Below are 20,640 nucleotides of genomic sequence, written 5' to 3' on the forward strand. Positions count from 1 at the left end.
ATTCATAAATAGCAAAAACAAAAAAAACAAAAAACAAAAAAAAAATACAACAACAACAAAAAAACACTTGTGTGTCCTCTAGAACTGGACATAAAGATGGCACTTAATACATGCACATTGTTATAACTTAACTTGGTCATGGGAAGGAAAACCATGGATGCCCAGTTACTTCAGACTCCTCTCTCAGTCTTTCCTGAGCTCAACTAGAATCCAGAGCTTCAAGATGACCAGAGTAGTCTTTGGGGAAGCTTCTTAAATTTCTTTAAGCACTGGAGTCCATATCATTTGGTTCATCTCAACATTCATTGAAAATCATCCTAAAGCAACAATTTTCCAGAGCTAAATTTTTAACATCTGCCTGCTTGCCTTTCCTTCTTCTTTTAATGCACTCAGCACACATATTTGTTGGCAACTCAGAGTTCTTTCAACATAATCATTATGCATGTGTTCTTCCCTGCATTCACATCACTAGAACTGATGTTGGCAAAGGAGTGAAAAGAAAGTAGGAAGAAAAATGTTGGTGACTCAAACAGTTGCCTACTTGGAATTTTAGGGGCTCTCTTTAAATCTTAATAGAATCATACAGTTGCAGAGCTGAGCTAGATGTACCTAGATGTTGAAATGACACCCAAATGTCAACTTGCATTTCTGTATCTCCTGCACTTATGGAGCTCTGACTGGCTGTAGACAAGGATAAAAAGCACACAGCCATCATCTTCCAATCTCCCTCTAAGTAGTAACTCTCCTCAGTGAGGTGAAGGGCCAGAGTACCTTCCCTTTAATTGGGTGATGCCCAGAAGTTCAATGAACTCCAATGTGCTTACTTGCTCTCTCACAGAAATTGATGCTCTGGCTGAGGTTGCTGAAGTGACATCCACAGCTTGGGAGAGATCCAGTTGTGTGAAGATAGCAGTGCTGGGGATCGAGGCACGAGGGAGGAAACCAGGTGTGGCTGTCTTCGCAGGCACACTGTAGGATCCCATTCAGGCTGCTACAGTCTGCACAAAAAACAGAACTTGGTCTCACAAAGCCTCATCTATAAGCTGACTACTGCCAAGTTCTGATCCTTGACACTGACTTGGAATCTGAAGCAAGTATATCTCACCAAGAGCTAGAAAGACAAAATCAAGATGAAGATATGTTTAAGTTAAGGAAATGTCCACCTCAGTACAGTCCAAGGTTAGTAGTGGAAACCTACCAAACATAAGATTAGCATGGCTGGTCTTAGCATCCAAAAGAAGGATGTATGCCCCATAAATATCCATTGCAATGGAAGAAAGAAGCAGAAGAGTATATTTGTAACATGGGAGATATTTGAAAGATTCTAAAGGGCACTTGACCACTCTCTAATTGGAGTTCCCCTTCTTCCACAAGCTACCACTCCAAGGTGCCCTAAAAGTAGGATGGCAAAGGTAGAAACTATTTGGGGGGAGCCATGATGAAAAGTTCCATTAGCCAATCCTGTATGTTCATACTTTTGTATTGGACCAAAATCATTATTTTTAATAGGCTAACAAAGGGACAGGGACAAAGTCACCAGCTACTTTTGTGAAAACATGCACAGTGGCATGCAATGAATGGTTCACTGGAGATATTCAGTGAGTGGTTCTTAAACTTTATCAAGCACAAAAAAATTCCCCTGGAGGGTCTCACTCCAGAGTTTCTGGTTCAGTACACCCGAAATGGAGTCAAGAATTTAATTTCTATTAAGTTTCCTGATGGTGATGCTGATGTTGCTCCTGCTTGTCTGAGCACCACACTTTGGGAATCACTGCTCTAGACAAGCCATTCAATTTCTCTGAACCCCACTTTTGTGATTATTAGTGCTGTTTGCCAAATTTCTCGCTATCTTCTATGCACAGGGAAGGATTTCACATCTTGGCCTGAGATTGGGTGAAGCTATAGAACCAGTTCTGGTCAATATATTGGGAACAAAATTAGTATATGTCACTTCTAAGTCAAAGATTTCCTATGTGAGACTTTCTAGTATTCCATTTCTTTTTGTCTCAGAATGAATATATTTGCCATAAGGCCTGATTCATTTAGTCTGGGTACCTGAGCAATGAACACAGACGTGGCCCCTCTTCCAACTTGCAAGAACATAAAACATGAAGAAGAAATCTAAAAGAAGAAACCTTTGTTCTTTAATGCTATGGAGATTGTCGGGATGATTGTTTCCACAGCATAACCTAACTTACCCTGGCTGATGAGCTCACCTTCCACACTTACACTCTCAGTCACCAGAGGGGACTTACACGTTGTGGTCTTCACCCTGATGATCTCCATTGGCGCTGACAAGCATGTCGATGGAGCCTTCAGTTGCTTCAGAAGACTCTCCAAGTCTCTTTTCTCTTTGGAATCTCTGTAGGTCACCTGAAGTAACAGCTCATATTCCTGATCTGGGACTAAACAGAAAGATTGTCAGCAGTCTCTGGCTTTGCTGGGGGAAGACTGCTGAGGAAGTAGCTCAGAAGCAGTCAACAGATTCTGTTTAGAGGTCACAAGCTGAACCATGATGCTTGTTACTGAGTTCTGCTCATCCAGACACAGACTGAACATGAACATCCAGAGTGAACACAAACAGTTCATTTCCACACATGCCTAATATGTGTCTCTCCTCTCACTTCTGCCAGGTCAATGGTTCCAGTGCCCTCTGTCTCATCCAGACTGAAGGGAGAGGAATGAGAAAATCCTACTCATTATTCCCTCCTCCTCTCTCAGCCCTGGTCTCCTTGAAGTAGCTCTAACAGAAAATCCTCCAATCTCCCACTTTTCAAGGAACGCTTTCTTCTCCTGTAAGAATGTTTCAATAATTAGCTGAATTTTGAATATTTACATGAAATAAAAAAGCAAAACAAAACTAAACCTTGACTCTAGTTTTTGTGTATCCTTATCTCCAGCTAATTATTTCTGGAATTAGAAAGTTTCTTTCTGCAAGGGCAGATCTGCTACACTTTTTGTTTCTGGTGTCCTCACTCTGCCTTCACATATTTTCACCCTTGCACCCAGATATATTTTCATCCTTGGATCTTTGTATGTGCTGTTTCTGGAGCCAGATTGTCTAGGTTTGAATCCTTCCTATAGTCCCTATCTCTGTGCCTTAGCTTCTCTATCTGTAAAATAAAGATGACCATTGTACCTAACTCTGGGGACTAATGTGATCTTTCTAGTGTTTTTGACTGACTGAGAGAGAAGATGAATTCCAGAAGTCTTCTCCCACTCCAAATTCATTTTGGCACATTCACATAAAACTTGTTCTGAAATTTCTGTGGCTCATCTATGGATGACGCAGAGATCATCTCAGCTATTTCTCATATACTACCTATCTCTTTAAAGGCTTGAATCTCCTCCCAAGAGGTGAGAACAGGGGAAAAAATGATGCTGGTCACACTGTCAATGGTTAAAGGTAATGGTTCTGGACCCAGATTAACAGGGTTCAAATCCTACTTACAGTTTCTATCTCTGTGCCTTCAATTCACTAACTGTAATGTTGTACATTGGATGTGAGATGTCCTCCTGAAAAGTTTGTGTGGCAATGCATAAATGTTTAGAATATTTAGAAGAGGTGTAATGATTAAGAGATTTGTATCCTAATCTGGATTAATCCATTTAATGGATTAATAATTTGAATGAGTTACTGGGTGGTAATTTTATGCAGGTGGGGTATGTCTAGAAGAAGTAGGTCACTGGGATGGGGATTATATTTTGTTCCTGGCTCATTTTGTTCTCTCTCTCTCTCTTCTTCATAGCTGCCAAAAGGTAGGCAACTTTCTTCCACCATGTCCTTCCACCATGACATTTTGCCTCACCTTGGGCCCAGAGTAATGGAGTCCGCTGATGAGGAACTGAACCTCTGAAATCATAAGCCATCATAAAGATTTCCTCCTCTAAGTTGCTCTTGTCGGGTGTCTTGGTCACAATGACAAAAACCTGACTAACACAGTAAAATATAGATAATAGTCTTACTTCACTAGGGGGACTGGTGTGAGGATTAAAGTACTTAAAATAGTGTTTGACAAATAATAACAACTCAATATTTTTTCTGGCATTTCTACTGTCAGGAAAAATGTATTCGCAGCATTCCAAGTTGAAATTTGTATTTCATTCTCCTAAAGAAATGTAGTGTGTTGTGGAGGTACGTTCTATGGTACTATTAGCACATTATTGTATAGCAAATTCATTGCATGGTTGAAAAATTTTTGTGGACTGACCCAGGAAACTTATTATTATCTATGTAGATCACCATTTGTATAAGGAAATACATTCTGTGCTTGAAACATCAGATCTGTGAATTAAATTTCAGAATACAACCCATTATTAGCCTGAGGGTTGTAACCATGAATTACATCACTAGGACTAAGGCATAGAAGAAAAGGAAGCATATGGAGCTGCAATTTGCCCCAGGAATGGCACAAGATACATATTTTTATTACATCATTTAATCATCACAGATATCTTGCTCTTAGGAATTACCGTTATTCTCATTTCACAGGCATGAACTATTTTGTAATGTGCCTAAGATCATGCAACCAGTCAGAGGCACTGCTGGGGTTATAACTCTGTTATCTTGGAACTGAAGCCCACTATACCAGGCTATGGAGTCTTACCTGCCTTTTCCACATTGAGTACTCTTTTTGTTTTGATGCCATCATTTCTCTGTTAAAAAGAAGAGGGAGAAAAGATGGTTATGGTAAGGCTTTAGAAAGTTGAACATCATAAGGGTTTGAGTTTCCCAGATGAATTAAAATCTTGAATCTAAAATCTAAGCCAAGCATGGTGGAAAAGTTGCCCTGGAGATGAATTTGAGCAAAGACCTAAATCAGGTGAGGAAGTGTCAACCCTGGGAGAAACAGCTCTCCTGGCAGAGGGAAAACAAGTGCACAGGCCAGGGATAGGACTATGCCTGATGTGTAAAGGCAATGCCCAGATGAAAGAGCAGCTGAGGGGGGCAAGTGAGAGAAGAGGAGGAGGAGATGAGTTTAGAACTCTGGGCAGGCAGGTTGTGTTGAGCTTTACCGGCTGCAGAAAGGGTTTTACCTTTTACTTGAGTGGGAGATGGAGAGTTTTGAACATGCTTTAATTTACTTTTTGGAAGCCTCAATCCTTACATCACATTGGAAATAAACAAGCAAAGGTGCAATGAGAGCATTTCGGGGGTTCTTGAAACAACACAAGGGAGAGATAAAGAAGGTGTGGAATAAGGTTGAGTCATGGAGACAGTGAGAAGTGTTTGGGTCTGGATGTATCTTAAAGATAAAGCAAATGATTTAGATACGGAATATGAGAACCATCACGCATGACACCATGTTTTTTGCCTAAGCAGCTGGAGAAGTGATACCACCTGCTGAGACAGCAAAGGAGGAATCAGTTTAGTGAGATAAAATCAAGAATTTGATTTAGATACATGAAGTTGAGAACCCTTTGGGTGCTCAGCTAGAGATAGCAAGTGGATACGGGGTGTGTGTTATGGGGGGGGGGGTTCAGGGGAAACGTCTGAGATGGAGATACACATTTGAGAGTCATCAGCAGGCAGAAATCATTCAAACCTTGGTCCTGGAAAAAAGCATCAGAAAAGGAGTTGAGATAAAGGAGAGGGTTCAAACACTGCTCATGTCAATCCATATGCTTTTTTGTGTGTCCAAAAAGCCACACTAGAGAGTGTTTGAACTAGACAAGTTTTCCAAGATGGTTTCAAAGATCATTGCGCAGGTTCAGTCATCTGAGATCCAAAGAGACGGAATAACTTATCTAAGACACTATATGTAAATGTTAATGTTGAGACAAGAACTCAGGACTTCTGATTACAAGTCCATTAAATTATGCAGCTTCAGTTGCCTGGAGAGTAACCAATCTAAAATTGCCAGAGGAGAGAGGAGAGATGATTGAAAAGAAAAATGAACATTTGCCAACTCACCCCAAGGAAGCTGCAGTGGCCCTTAAAGACAGTGAAGAAAGAGATGAGCCACAACACTCCAGCTCTCATTTTCCACAGTCCCTCTCCTCTCCCTGGACTGCACGTGAGCAGCCAGGTACATAGTCTATGACTGAACAGGCAGCGCACCACGTAAGGCTGAGATACAAAGACAAGAACTGCAAGTCAAAATGTAGAAATGCACACACCAAAGGGCCTAACTGAGCCCGGCAGTCCCCTTGCTTGTTTGAATAGTTTTCCACTTCACATAGCCTGTGACACCATTACTTCAGCTCCCATTTGGAACTAGTAAATTTCTGTCTTTTCAAGCTTAGTAGAAATTGTTGTAGACCTCTCTTCTAGGTGATCAAATTTGATTAAACAGAGACTTTTAAAATCATGACTTGCTTAACATTATAACTAGGTGCACTTATGTTTCACTGATACTTTCTTTTCATCTCAGGAAATAAAGAATTAAAATAACCCAAGATCCTGAGAACCATAAATAAAAGGATAGATTTTGAATGTTTAAACAAAAATAATACTAAACCACTCCAGAAAATTTCCTTCCTTTTAGCTGATGTAATTAGCAACAAATCGTTCTCAAACTTAAAGTTATCTCAAATAATTTGAACAAAACTCAGCACATAGAGGGTCACAAAATTAATCCTTCATACCCAAGTTTTTTGGTGTCAAAGAAAAATTATAATAGGTTAGAAATATCCTGCGCAATACAGTAGCAACTAACCACATGTGGGTCTCTGTATTTTAACTTTAATTAAAACATAAGTTAATTTAAAATCAGCTTCTCAGTCTTACTAGCCACATTTCTAATGCTCAATACCCACATGATGCTAGTGGCTACCATGTTGGGTGGCATACGATGAACACTCATGTCACTGCGAAGTTTCAATGGATAGCATTGATAGGACTTGAGAGAACATTTCCCTATCTAAGGCCTTTCAACATTTCTTTTACACCTCCACAGGAGAAAATATTTTTAAAATGTAATTCCCACCATTGGAATAAGTGACCTTGATTAGCAGTACAGAGAACAAAGTGGGGCTGTCCCTTCCTTCCCTTCCCCTGCTTCCTGTGTGCATTTTAAATGGCACACAAGTACTGCCATCCCCACCAGCTGTCCCACATTCTGCTCCCTGATCTAAAGAAATGGGAAAAGGCCTGAGAGGCAGAATAAGGACTATACAGCTGTTTTATAACAGAGACCTTTCCTAGGGTTTTCCAAGGAAGCATGAAAAATAAGCAACGTGACACATACAATTACGCATTTACTTTCCTTCTTGGGTGGGTCGGCCTTCTCAGGCCCCACCATCTTGCTCACTGAAGACTCCTACTAAATCCGTTGCACTAAAAATCTTTAGGCCATACCCCATGCTCCAGAACATTCTCCTAGGTTTTGCTTCCCAAAGCTTATCTACAGTGAGGCCTATTATCTCTGGCCTGTGCTTTCTACTTTCCAAATATGATGGATATTTGTCTCTAGAGAAGGATTTTTCAAACTTTTTGATGAGATCCCACAGAAAGAAATATATGTATAACATGAATATAGGCAAAACACATACAGATTTGGTTTTTTGTATCTGCTGGGAACTGGATCCATGATCCCTGAAAATATCAAAATTTGTAGATGTTCGGGCCCCTCAAATAAAATGCATAAAATTTGCATATCACATACCCACAGGTTCCCACATACTTTATTTAAATCATTGCTAGGTTACTCGTAATGCCTAATACAATGCAAATGCTATGTAAATAGTTGTTATACTATATTATTTAGGAATAATGACAAGAAAAAAGTCTCTATGTGTTCAGTACAGAAGCATATTTTCCCTTCATGTTGGTTGAATCCATGGATTTGAAACCATGCCTACAGAGGCTTACTGTATTTTATTTTATGTGTGTGTGTGTGTGTTTGTGTACACACACACATATATATACATAAAAATCTGAACTGTTTCTGAGATGTGCCTTGAATACCTTCTATTCATTTTTATTTACTTTATTTTTATGGGTAAATTTCCAAGCCTAACTAAATTGACTTTACACCACCTCAAGAAGCACAGCCAGAACGCAGAGGGAGTTTGGGTACTTTCCAGCCTCTTTCCCACCTTTCCTCACTTCCAGGGAAGATTCTTTAAATTTGAATTCCTACGTATTATTTGAGCCATGGTTTGTAGTGCTGGAGATGTCCAATAGGATCAGAGTGGTTTCAGTCAGTTTTTCAATGCTGTGACCTCAGGACTTGACAAGAACAACTTGAAGGAGGACTAGTGTGTTTGGGCTCATGGTTTCAGAAGTTAAGTCCATGGTCAGCCCACTCGAAAGCTCTTGGCCCAAGCTGAAGTAGAACATCATGGCAAAAGGGAGTGGGGAAGGAAAGTGGCTCAAGGTATAGAAACTGAGGGAGAAATTCTGCTCACCAAAGACAAAATATAAACCCCAAAGGGATGCCCCTTCTAGTCACACTAGTTACTGTCCAGTTAGTCCATATCAGCTGATTAATCCACTAATGAGGTTAAGGCTTTCATAAGCTAATCATTTCACTTCTGAACATTTTTGTGTTGTCTCACACATGATCTTTTGGAGGGACACCATAACAAGTTTTGGTGCATGTGGGTGTCATCTGTTTTCTTTCATGCTATGGCCTGCTTCCAGATGAAAATCCTGGCAGTCATATGGATCTCACCCTCTCCCTCTCCCTCTATCTCTCTGAAAATATCTTTCTTCCATGTGTAATTCAGGCTTGAGGCTGAAAAACAGCTCCAAAAATCCTGGCCACAGCTCTGGACATGATGAGGAATTTCTTACCCAGTCTCCTTATTTCCTCTTCCTCTCACACTGCAGGTGTATCCTGGGCTGCCTCCTTGGATTCACAAGCAATGTTAACTATAGCTGACCGTCGGGGCTTGGACTAGTCTTTAAGCTGATCATAAATAGAGAAACTATAAAGAAAGAAGAAGGGTAGAGAAAGAAAAAGAAGAGAAGAAAGAGAAGGAGAGGGAGGAAAAGGAGAAAACTTTTAGGAGCTCATTAGGAAATACAGATCTCCCTATCTCATACTAAACCTCCTAAATCTTAAACAGGTTAGGCCCAACCATGTATATTATTAAAACTACACAAGCAATGCTCACATCCAGGCAGGTGTGAGAGCTGCTATTTTATACTGTTTCCAGGATAAGACAAATATTTATGACCCTAGGCTAGTCCTGTGATAGAAGTTCTGCTTCGGGATTTGGTACCAAAGCTTGAACCAATGATTTTTTTTTTTTTTTTTGGTTTTTTTTCTTTGGTTCTTTGGTGCATACAATTCCTTTTGGATAGAGTTTGAATATTTAGCAGGTAAAAACAAGACACAAAGACAAATTCAAATTTCAAATAGATAATGAATAATTTTTAATATAAGTATGGAATATTATTAATTATTACAAATTGTTATTTATCTAAAATTCAAATTTAAGTGAGCATTCTATAAATGAAAACCAAATTTGGAAAAAGATATCTCAAGGCACAAAATCAAAGAAGATCAGAGCAGACTCTGCAGCTAAACTGCCTAGGATTCAGGTTCTGGTTTTGACATTTATCATCTAGATGCCCTTTGACTTTTTCTGAGGTTCTTTATACCTTACTTTATTTATCTATAAGATGGGGGAAAAGTATCTAATTCATAGGTCCTTTGAAGAATCACACTAGTTCCTGCATATAAAATATCCAAAACAGTGCCTTGGAGGTACTAATCCTCAAGTGTTGTTGGACATTGTTAATCAATTTTCCATCGCTGGGGGAAAAAAAAATACCTGGGAAAAACAACTTAAGAGGAAAGAGTGATTTGGGCTCATGATTTCAGTCCATAGTTGACGACCACCTGAGACAAGGCAAAACATCTGGCAAAAGGATGTGGTGGAGGAAAACTGCTCACTTTGTGACAGCCAGGTGTGTGTGTGTGTGTGTGTGTGTGCGTGTGTGGAGAGAGAGACAGTAATGACCTATTTCCTCCAACTAGGCACCCCGCCCCCTAGGGTTTCCTATCAAAAGTTATTACTCCATTAATGGATTAATCCACTGATGAAGTCAGAGTCTTCATGATCTAATCTTTTCCTAAAAGTCCCACCTCTGAACATGGCTGCATTGGGGACCAAGTCTTCAACACCTTAGTCTTTGGGGGGAAGCTTCGTATCTAAATATTGGTGTTACTATTATTTCCATCTTATTGCCAATTTTTATAGTTATTTGTTGGAATGTGTTAGAATTAGATTTTAATTCTGCGTCAAAATAACATATCAAAAATGGTGCTCCAGGCTTGATAGCCACCACTGTGTAAATGGAGAGATCCCAGCCTCCAGGCAATAGAAGGACATTTTCAGAGTAATTCAATGATCTAATTCAAAGGAAGGCTGTTAGCAGGGAGGATGTAGGAAACACATTGTGTTGTGTACAGAGTCATCATCACAGATCCCACAAAACTTTTCCTTTCCTAGAAATAAGCCCCATGGTACTTTTATCACTTGCCTTCCAGGCTAGAAAGATCCTGACCATTAAAAAAAAAAATTCAGAATCCTTGTGTCCTTCCACAGATGAGGAGCTGTGGTCACCAGAGCATGGCTTATTTGCATCACACCTCACCTGTGGCAGCTGGAGGCCAGCTGGGCCTGACCTATGGCTGTATTAGCACTGGCTCCCATGAGAAGGCCTGGCTGTGGTGGCACCCCACCCTGACACTTCCTTGAATTCATGCGAGTTCATTTCTGATAAACCGTGTCCTTCAGTCTACAGTGAACAATCATCAGAATTTGCTATTATATGCTTCAGGAGATGGCAGCCCATTGTCCCCCTATTCTTTCAGTTATGTATTTATGGACTCCAAGTATCATTTATTTATGTCAACAGCTGGCTCCTGTGCTGTTCACATGCACACTTGCCAGCGTTTTTATGGACAATCTGATCTTAGGTATAGTGGAACTCTGAGGTTGCTTTTCTGGCTTCAGTATTTGTGGGATTATGTTTCATTCTCTATAAATAGAAGAGTTCTCAGTAGAATTGTCTCTTCTATCTTCTGTTCATACATGCACATGTGCACATACACCATTCGCAAGCACATACACATTAACAGAAAGAGCAGGTCACTACGTAGGAACTAAATGAAATCATGGCTCAAATAGAATTAGAAAGAGAACCTATCAAGCCTTGGTTGTTTCTACCTCTCACATTTTAAGTTTTGGGTGAGATTTCCACTGGGATCTGTCTGTGTAGGAATACTCAGGCCACTTGCCTTTGAGACAACTTTCCTTGTGTTTTCTTAAGTAGGCAGGTTAATACAGAAGATAGTTGAGAAAATAGGTGGGAAGACAGGAAATATAACCAATTCCATATCTGAAAAAATGTTTGGAGATTTGGGGAATTTTATGAGCCTAATTTCCTCTGGAAGGATAATAATCTAATTACTTAAAATTCTAGTGGATATCTATATATGTGTGTGTGTCCAGTAAAACTTTTAACACCTACTTTATATGTTAGCATGCTTTTAGCATGCTTATGAGTATAAGCATGGTGGGAAGAGATCGGATGAATTAGATTCTAACCTCAGGTTTTTCCCTTTTCTGTGAGGACTTGTGAAACTTGATGGAATCTCTGGAGTCAGTTTCCTCCTCTATTTAGTAGAGGGTAAAATAAGGCAAACTCAGACCCATTCACATTCAGACTCTATTACAAGATGCCTATTTCCCGCTTCCCATTTATAGATTATTTAATTGTTCTTTTGTTAATGTCTGCCAGTTACCAGGTCTAAGGTTGAAAAGACCAAAAATTTTTTAAATTTATTTCTATTTTCTCCTCAAACTGCTTATGGACTGAGAACCTACTAAGAACTAAGCTCTTGGGTTGAGAACAGAGGTATAACTCTTAAGAATTCTAGAATTATATGTCTGGAAGGGACTAAAAGAATTATGTAGCTTGATCACCTCTTCCCCAGGGACACATCAGCAATCTGTTAAGCCTTCATTTGTTTGGCCTCTGCATATGGAGAGCTTCCCCTTTCCTGGACATTGTGCCATATTCTGGCTATTAACAACATAGTCATGCAGGGCTGTCAGGTACTGTCATTGCACACATTAAGAGAAATTCAAAAAGCCATGATTAGACCTACTTTTGTCAACCTCTGGTGGATTGCTGAGTGTTGCTGGCAGGATCCCTATTTAAACTCTCCTGTTTGGGTGAATGGATGTCCTGTCAGAGTCCAGGTGGTGACCCTACTCCCTGACTTATCCTTTTCAAGCCCACATGGGGATAGGTTTTTTACAAGTTTGCATGTCCTTGGCCACTCCTTAGGACTTCAACTGGACAGCACTGCTCCCTTTGCTGGTGCTTTCCGCCTAGCACAGCCCCCTGTGTGTCCTAACAAGGATTCTGTTTTCCAATCTATTTATCCTACACTCTATATCTTCAAAGAGCATTATTCAGAATGATTTGTTCCTCTTAGCTCATGGCCCTGTGTCTGCTGGTGTCCAGCTAGAGTTCATTTCCCATGGAAGACAAGTTCAGCTGAATTGCGTCGTAAAATTCCTGACTGTAAGCCTCACGGGCTGGCCCTCTGCCAACCCCTTGTAACTGGAGATTTTCTCCAATCAGTAGTGGTTCACCAAGCCTTTACAGGATGACTAACAGCATACCAGAGAAGGTGACCAACTGTCTCCTCCAGCCAAGCCTTCAGCTTGGTAGGAGGCACCCAGCCTTCCTGGAATTCCCAGATCAGACAATTTTCATCTCCCCTACTTAACTATGCTTAATTAGGGTAGGTAAAACCAGGAGAAATAGAGCTTCCTCTTAGGCAGGTTGCTTTTTAAAAAAATGTACCTGAGCAGCGGCACTCCAGAGAAGTAAAATAAAAATAATTCTTTCTAATTTACTAAATGCTTTCCGATGTGTTGATTTAATGATTTAGGCAATCTTATAAATTAAATAAAAATTATTTCCAGGCTAAGGCTGTAGCTTAGTGGTAGAGATTTGCCTCATACTTGTGAGTCACTGAGTTCAATCCTCAGCACCACATAAAAATAAATTAATAAACAAAGATATTGTGTCCATCTGCAAATAAAAAAAATTAGAAAAGAATTATTTCCATTTTATATTTACAGAAAATGAAAAGGATGGACCTGAATTCTAAATAAAAAGAATTTTTAAATTATCTTCCTCGATTTCTCTCCCAGAAGAACCTAGTACCTCCCTTGGAGTATGAGCCAGTCAGTTTTTGTTTCTTGGGGTATGATATAATTACAGTCATGATTGTTCATTTGATCCCCATCTGAGTCCCATACACATAAGCTCTCTTTGTGCAGAAAAATAAATGTGAGTACCATGAAGGTTGGAGGAGACTCAGATGTCTCAGGCTGAAACACAAACCATGGAGCCTGCTGGAAAGAACCTACAGAACAGGTTTTCTGTGGGCTTCACATGTCAATGGTCCACTTAAAGGTGCTCCCATCTCTTCTTCTGTGACCTACTTTAAATAAGAGTAAAGAATCAAGACTTCTCATTCAAGGCTATATGACAGATCTTAATCGTTTCAAATCTACTCCCCAGTAACTCTTATTAAAGTTTTCCTATACATTTTAATATTATTTTCATCAACAATTTTTAATTGTTTTTATTTTCATTACAATTTACTAGAAAGGAAAAGTAAACTTCTCAAAATTTCCCAAATGATTCTTCTATAAGCAGAACCAGTTACCTGTCATTCCACCTGTCCTGAAAATATTGCCTGCACCCTTACTCAGAAGCCTTGGAGACCCCATGCTGTGTACAGAAAGAAGACCAAAACACTCACAGTCTGCCCTCAGGCAGATTGAACTCCCACAGTCTGCCCTCGGGCTTTCCTTCCATAAACTTCTCCTCCTGCATCCTAATTCCAGGCAAACCAGGATGTTTCCATGTTAAACTAAAAGTGCTGTTTTGAACAGTTTATATATTTTGAATTTTGACAGACATGACAAATTGCCCACCTAACTGATACCCATTTCTCCTTCCCTGATAAGGTGTGGAAATGCCTGTTCATTACACTGTTTCCAACATCTTTTTAATGTTGACAAATTAATAAGCCAAATATCTTGTTGTTTTGATTTCCATGTCTTTGATAATTAGTCAGATTAAAGATTTTTCAGATGTTAATTAGCCATTTTTCTTTTCTGGCTTCACTATTTAAGGCATTGTTCTAAGTTTTTCTCCTGGAGTATACATCTTTTTCTTAAGAATCACTTCTTTGGAGCTCTTTATATAACATGGGTGTTAGATCTTGGGCATTTGTATTAAAATATTTTCTCATAGTTTGTCTTTCATCTTTTAACCTTTTATGTTATGTTCTTCTGCACAAAATTTTTAAATAGTTATGAAATCAGAGTTGTCGATCTTTTCCACTATGGATTTTTAAACTTGGGGTCATGATAAGAATTTTTTTCCTATAAAAAGACTGTAAAAAAGATTCTCCTATGCTTTTTTATAATATTTCTTTAGTTTTTACTGCTATAATTTTTATAAGTTTGAATCTTTTTATTTCATCTGTTTTAATGATATGAATATATTTTTTAAAAAGTCTTAGGCTTCTTAGATTTTTTTAATTATTTTTTTATGTATGACGGAAGAATGTATTACAATTCATATTACACATATAGAACATAATTTTTCATATCTCTGGTTGTATACAAAGTATATTCACACCAATTCGTGCCTTCATACATGTACTTTGGATAATGATGTTCATTACATTCCACCATCATTTATAACCCCCTGCCCCCTCCTTTCCCCTCCCACCCCTCTGCCCTATCTAGAATTCGTCTATTCCTCCCATGCTCCCCCTCCCTACCCCATTATGAATCAGCCTCCTTATATCAGAGAAAACATTCGGCCAACCTAGATGCCCTTCAGTAGATGCATGGATAAAAAAAATGTGGCATATTTACACAATGGAATATTACTCAGCAATAAAAGAGAATAAAATCATGGCATTTGCAGGTAAATGGATGAAGTTGGAGAAGATAATGCTAAGTGAAGTTAGCCAATCCAAAAAAAAAAACAAATGCCGAATATTTTCTCTGATATAAATTTGAATCTTTAGTCCTTCTAGAGTTATTTTAGGTTTTGTTGTGAAAAAAAAAAAACAAAAAACTTATTTTCACTTTCTCAAAATAAATAAATAATATATGTATCTCATTGCTGTTCACCTCTTTGCGTTTTCTTTATTTAATGGATTGTGGGGAATTCATTGTATTTATAACTTCATGAAATTTCAGGACTACTTCTACTTTCTACTTTTATTGTTAATTCCTATGAATTTTCATTTTCAACATGGCAGAGCCCAGGTTTCCATCAGCCATTTAATAGGTGCCTCCACAATATTACCTGTGGTGAGTTGAGTGTTTGCGGGGTAAGAGGGTCTTCCCATCTCACTAGTATGTATGTTACAGTGTGAAGCTTAGCAAGTCTACAACCATCTGTGCTAGGAGAGAATATGTTTTAGGCCATATGGCTACAGACAGTTTGCATCATCTTTTCAAGTTTTCAAATTATTTTCACAACTACCAACACTGTGTATGAACCCAGTAAAGGACTGTGGAGATCTTGACATAAGGTGAGCCCACCTCCTATAAGACAAATGCCATCCAGGCAAAATCTTAAGATATATTTGGGAATAGTATTTCTCCTTCTCTGTAGATATAGGTATTCCCTGCCAAAGAATGCTAAAAAGGGGGCTAAAGGAAATATTTTGAATGTTGCATACATACACATTTAAATTGGGTGGGTTACATAGCACATAGTTTCATAAAGGGTGGCCTTGACAAAACTGTGAAATCAGTGACATTTGTTGTAGGAATGCCATCCCTACACTTTCGGAGTCATTCACTCTTGTAACACATGCGCTTGCCATTACTGTGCCCTGACATACTCAGTATTCTTTTGCTTCTTGAAGTGTCTGCTTGCTCCCATCCAGAGCACTAAAATAATTCACTTATACTATAGTTTGAATGAATGCACTCATTTATCTTTTTCTAGGAGGATATTTGCTATCCTTCACTGTGAAATGAAAGACAGTGCAGCACATATTGATGCAAAAGGGATGTTCTCCCCTTGTCCTCAATTCAGCAAAAGAAAGATCCTATAATGGAGATGCTTTCCCTATGTTTTAAGAAATTTACAGCCGTTCTGGAGGAACAAGGATGTGTGATTTTCAGTAATAATTCATATCAACTTGTGGTTGCACATGAAAGAATAGAGTTGGCAAGTCAAACTTATTCCAAGGCTCAACGTGCACACATATTCCCATTTTCAATCTTATTATGTGTGGCTACTATTTTATAACTTAAGTAACCAGAACAAGAAAAGTTAAATAATTTCCTTAAGTTGCTTTTTTTTTTTTTTTTTTTTTTGTGGTGCTGGGGATTGAACCCAGGGCCTTGTACATGCAAGGCAAGCACTCCACCAACTGAGCTATATCCTCAGCCCTCCTTGAGGTTATACTACTTGTCAATGGTACTAGTAAGTGGTACTATTTGGCCATCTTTGTAAGATTGTTTTTAATTTTGGTTATGGGGGGGATGTATAATGGAAAAAATAACAACAAAAGCCTTGTGCTAATATTCTGATAGATTACATAATGTACTTTTATCTTTATTATTTTCTTCTCTGTCATCTCCAGCCTGGCTCATTATAAAGTTTAGTTTAAGGAAATCACCAAGAAGAAGCCAAGGCCATCACTTCCCCACACTTCATCCACCTAGACCTTCCTTGTATACTTCCTTCAGTATCTGCCAATCATTTAGATTCCCGCATGAATAGATTACATAAGATATCAGGTTTACATAAAGAGATTTGTTATGAAAAAGAAAAAGGGGAAAGAAAAAGCATAAATTTTTGAGGCCTGAGAGTTAGGAAATATAGTATGTCATTTTATATTTATTTGGGGAGGGAGCAAGGGCTGTTGATGAGGGTCAATTTGGGGATTTTCTGGAGGCCAGGGAGGGATTTAAATTGGGAAGTACCTCCCAGGCTTATGCTTATACTGATTCAGGTAAAGTTTAAATTAATTCATGAGAAAATAAACTTAATCTTCCCAAGCACAAATTTATTTTAGGAGATTGCTCTAGTTAACATATTATTAATTATCACTAGCTATGTGACTGATGTTTTAACAGGTATCCCTGGTGAAGTCATCTTTTTTGATGTTGGTGTCCCTCCCGGGGCCCCCAAGAACTCTACGCGGTGGTGGGTGTTCTAGCGAGGGGCCTGGGCTTTGACATCCAGCAGATGGCTTCAAGTCACACAGCAAGAAGCTGAATGGACACTTATTTCTGCTAGTTGCCCTTTTCAAATCTTTTCCTTTATTTAAAGTTCCTTAGGAAATGAAATATAGAAATCAGAATTTTCCCCGTGGGAAGAAAAATCTCTCCCATTAATGGGCAGCACTGTGATAACAATCCTCATTCTAAGGAATAACACCACAGCTGTGGAACTTACCTGGCGACTCCTTCTCACCCTGTAGCCCCGAAAGCCCGTAGTCCAGAGTGCTGGAGGCTCAGTCTGTCCCGAGCAGTCTGGAAAGACACCAGGAGCACTGCACTGAAGCACAGCAGCTGGCTGGCCCCGGCACACTGCCACTGAGTCACCAGCAGCTCCTGGGCAGGTTACTGCGTTCGCAGCAAACAAGCTAGGGACACACCCCCTTCAAGAAGGAAAATTAAAATAATAAAAAATTTTTCTGCTAACACTTCCTCCCTCTTAGAGTAGTCAACATCAGGGCTGGGAAGAGGAAGGAGAGAAAAGCACTTAATGACACGCCCCCAACCCCACCCGCAACCATAGGTGAGTATCTGAAATCACAAAAGGGAAATGTGAGAAAAATGCTCTGGAGGAACGCGGAACACCCCCACCCTAGATCAGTTTAGTGCAAATTGTCACTCATGGAGCTCTCCTGTCCTGACCCTGGACACTCTGGGTCACACCCCATGAAGCTGAAGGAATGCAGCCCTTAGTGTGAAATTCCAAGGAGGGCAGGTAGGTGCTCCAGTGGCCGGGTAGAGGTGCTGAATAGTGTTTTCTTTTCCAGCTTTCTCTCTCAGGGCTGAACAATCAATTCGCTTTGTCCCCAGATTAACTCAGACCTCTGGGTGAGGTAGTATAGAGTGGGCTGGCAAATAGGTGTCACCAGGGTATATGCTGAAGTTTCAGTTTGTTTTGGTCCTTAGAAAACCTAGAGCTAAACTTGATTAACTTTTTAAATAAAGATTGGTATCCTTTCTAAGGAATTATCCAGTTTGAAAAATATGAAGGGGTCAAGTTTTATTATGTATTAAAGTTAGGCACATTGGCTCATAAATTACTTTGGTCAAGGTATCTCCGATACTAGCCACCAGATCTAAATGAGCCAGGTACATTCTGTAGGGGGACAATAATATGTTAACTCTAAAACAAAACAAGTCACCAGAAAGAAAGGATAGGATATCTTCAAATTCCATTAACTTATTAATTTTATCTTGGTCCCATTAAGTACTCCATGTTCTACAAGACTTGAAGAGGTTTACAATAAAACGTACAAAACAAAATAGTATTAAGAATAAAAATATAAAACCACAAACTGGGACAGTTCTATATAAACTAAATGAACCATAGAAAGGGAAACTATAAGATTAGAAAACACAAGAAAATCATACAAATAATAATCTACATGATAATTGTGTTTTAGAAATTTTAAACCTAACTAACTCCAGAGACAGAGCTTCCCAGCAGTCAGAGAAAAGGGGAAGTCAGTCAAGCACATTGTTCTCATCTTCAGAAAGAGGAAGCATCCATCTTCTTAGGAAGGAAAAATGACCCTTGGAGCAGTAAATTCTAATAGAAACATCTTTTGTGAATGGACACAATTCTTATAACTGTTGTTGAAGACATAGTGCCCAGAAGGCCTCACCTCATGATCACACTCTTCTTTCCCACCCTAGCTGGGCCACTTCTTTTATATAATATCAAATTTATGGTGTCTCAAATCCAGAGCTGGCCCAATAGAAAAATTTTCAGGAATGCAGATCCTATCTGATAGCCCCCAGTTGTTCCAGGGCACCAACATTGTTCCTTTGTCTCCTTAATAGCCTAGGAGAAATAAAACTGATCTCATGATTTAGTCAACTAAATCCCACTGTCCTCACATGCCTTTTCTACATAAGTTTGCTTGTCTCAGAATCTGCCAGTTTTAAGTAGAGATGAAATTTCCATTCAATACAAATAACTGAGGACTTATAAAAATACATATTCTCACCCAGCTGATCCCACGTCTAATGAGGTAGGATTAGATGCCCTCCTTTCAATTTGGTACTACCCTTATTCTGTTCTCTGTATAAAAATGCATGGTTTAAAGGCCAAATGTTTTTTTTTTTTCTGATATGCAGATGCTAATTCACAATGGTGGGGGTTAGAGGTACTTTGGATTAGGCAGAGGGGAGTGAAGGGAGGGGAGGTGGCATGAGGGTAGGAATGATAGTAGAATGAATTGGACATTATTATCCTGTGTGTATATATGATTACACAACCTGTCAAACTCTACATCATGCACAACCAGAAGAATGAGAAGTTATAATCCATTCATGTATGATGTGTCAAAATGCATTCTACTGTCATATACAACAAATTAGAGCAAATTTTTTAAAATTTTTTTTTTAAATGCATGGTTTTCAGGGGCACCTGAGTCGCTGACTTCTTAGAAGGAATGTGTTTATAAAACAGGGCAAATAAGCTAATTATTTGGGAGGGAGAGTGTCCATGAAATTGGGAGAAAAAGAGAAGGAGGAGGGAGGCAGGAGAAGGGATAACAAAATGTCCAGGATGTGTAGAGCTGAATGTGAGGAGGGCCAGAAGCTCAGAGGGAAGCTGTTATCTACCTCCAGAGCACTGTGTCATGGAAACCCAGCAACTTATTAGGGGCTGGCATATGTCCTTCAGAACCAAAAAAGCCCTACAGTTTCTTATTAGTCAAAAGCATTTTAGTAGGTACTAGAAAATGAGGAAACATGTAGACATTAATGATGTCACGAGGGCATTGATTTTTTTTGAATTGAAATGAATGATTGCACTTGATAGTTTTTAAATTCCATTTTTAATAAAAGGAGCTCCTGTATGTCCAATATTTAGGTTGTTTAATAAACAAGGTGTACTTTTGAAACTGGTGACTCACCAATAAACCATTTATCCTTTTCAGTTTCCTCCTAAGAATCTGTTAATAAATTCAATTCTGAATTCCTAAGGGCTTCCTGATTGCAGGGCCTAACCCAGGAACCTGCAAAGGATGGAATAAAAGGAAACAGCATGGGGCTGAGCACTGGGAAATGTCATTACATAATGAGGCCAAAGTAAAGTTAACTTTCTGCAAAGGCAGAGCTGAGGAAATGCTGCCCCTTGAATTTGATTGTAATGCTCCATCTGCTACAAAATGTCACATGCTAACCTATAAAGCAGGAACAAGGTATTCACCTGAGCAGCAAAACCTGCTAAACAAATGTATTTTGGTCCATCTGCTCTACTTTACATTTTTTTCTCTGATGATCTTTCCCACAGAGACTCAGTATTCCACAAAGAAACAGGAGAAGGAGGAGGAGAAGGAGGCAGGCCTTGGGCTGAGGAAGAGCCCTTCTAGCCTTCTAACTTCATCCTTTGTTTGTGCTTGTTTTATGTACAGTCTGGTG

General features: G+C 39.2%; 1 protein-coding gene across 6 annotated transcripts in view; it reads right to left on the reverse strand.

Moving 5' to 3' along the window:
- The window catches only part of Adgrf1 (adhesion G protein-coupled receptor F1), a 36,946-nt gene extending 19,096 nt beyond the window's left edge, over positions 1-17,850 (reverse strand). The window contains exons 1-7 of one of the 6 annotated variants that reach the window (XM_048805440.1): positions 17,429-17,850; positions 13,279-13,424; positions 8,741-8,874; positions 5,915-6,070; positions 4,608-4,656; positions 2,256-2,405; positions 825-998 (exon numbers count right to left, since the gene is read on the reverse strand). In XM_048805440.1, coding sequence (XP_048661397.1) covers positions 825-998; positions 2,256-2,405; positions 4,608-4,656; positions 5,915-5,983 — 442 coding nt within the window. In that variant the 5' untranslated portion in view covers positions 5,984-6,070; positions 8,741-8,874; positions 13,279-13,424; positions 17,429-17,850. Of the gene's footprint in view, positions 1-824; positions 999-2,255; positions 2,406-4,607; positions 4,657-5,914; positions 6,071-8,740; positions 8,875-13,278; positions 13,425-17,428 lie in introns of those variants that run through there. The other 5 variants (XM_048805441.1, XM_048805438.1, XM_048805437.1 and 2 more) reach the window with 5 other exon arrangements.
- Positions 17,851-20,640: the final 2,790 nt, after the last annotated feature.

This window comes from Marmota marmota, unplaced genomic scaffold (genome assembly GCF_001458135.2).
Source record: "Marmota marmota marmota unplaced genomic scaffold, marMar, whole genome shotgun sequence".
Classification (NCBI taxonomy): Eukaryota; Metazoa; Chordata; class Mammalia; order Rodentia; family Sciuridae; genus Marmota; species Marmota marmota.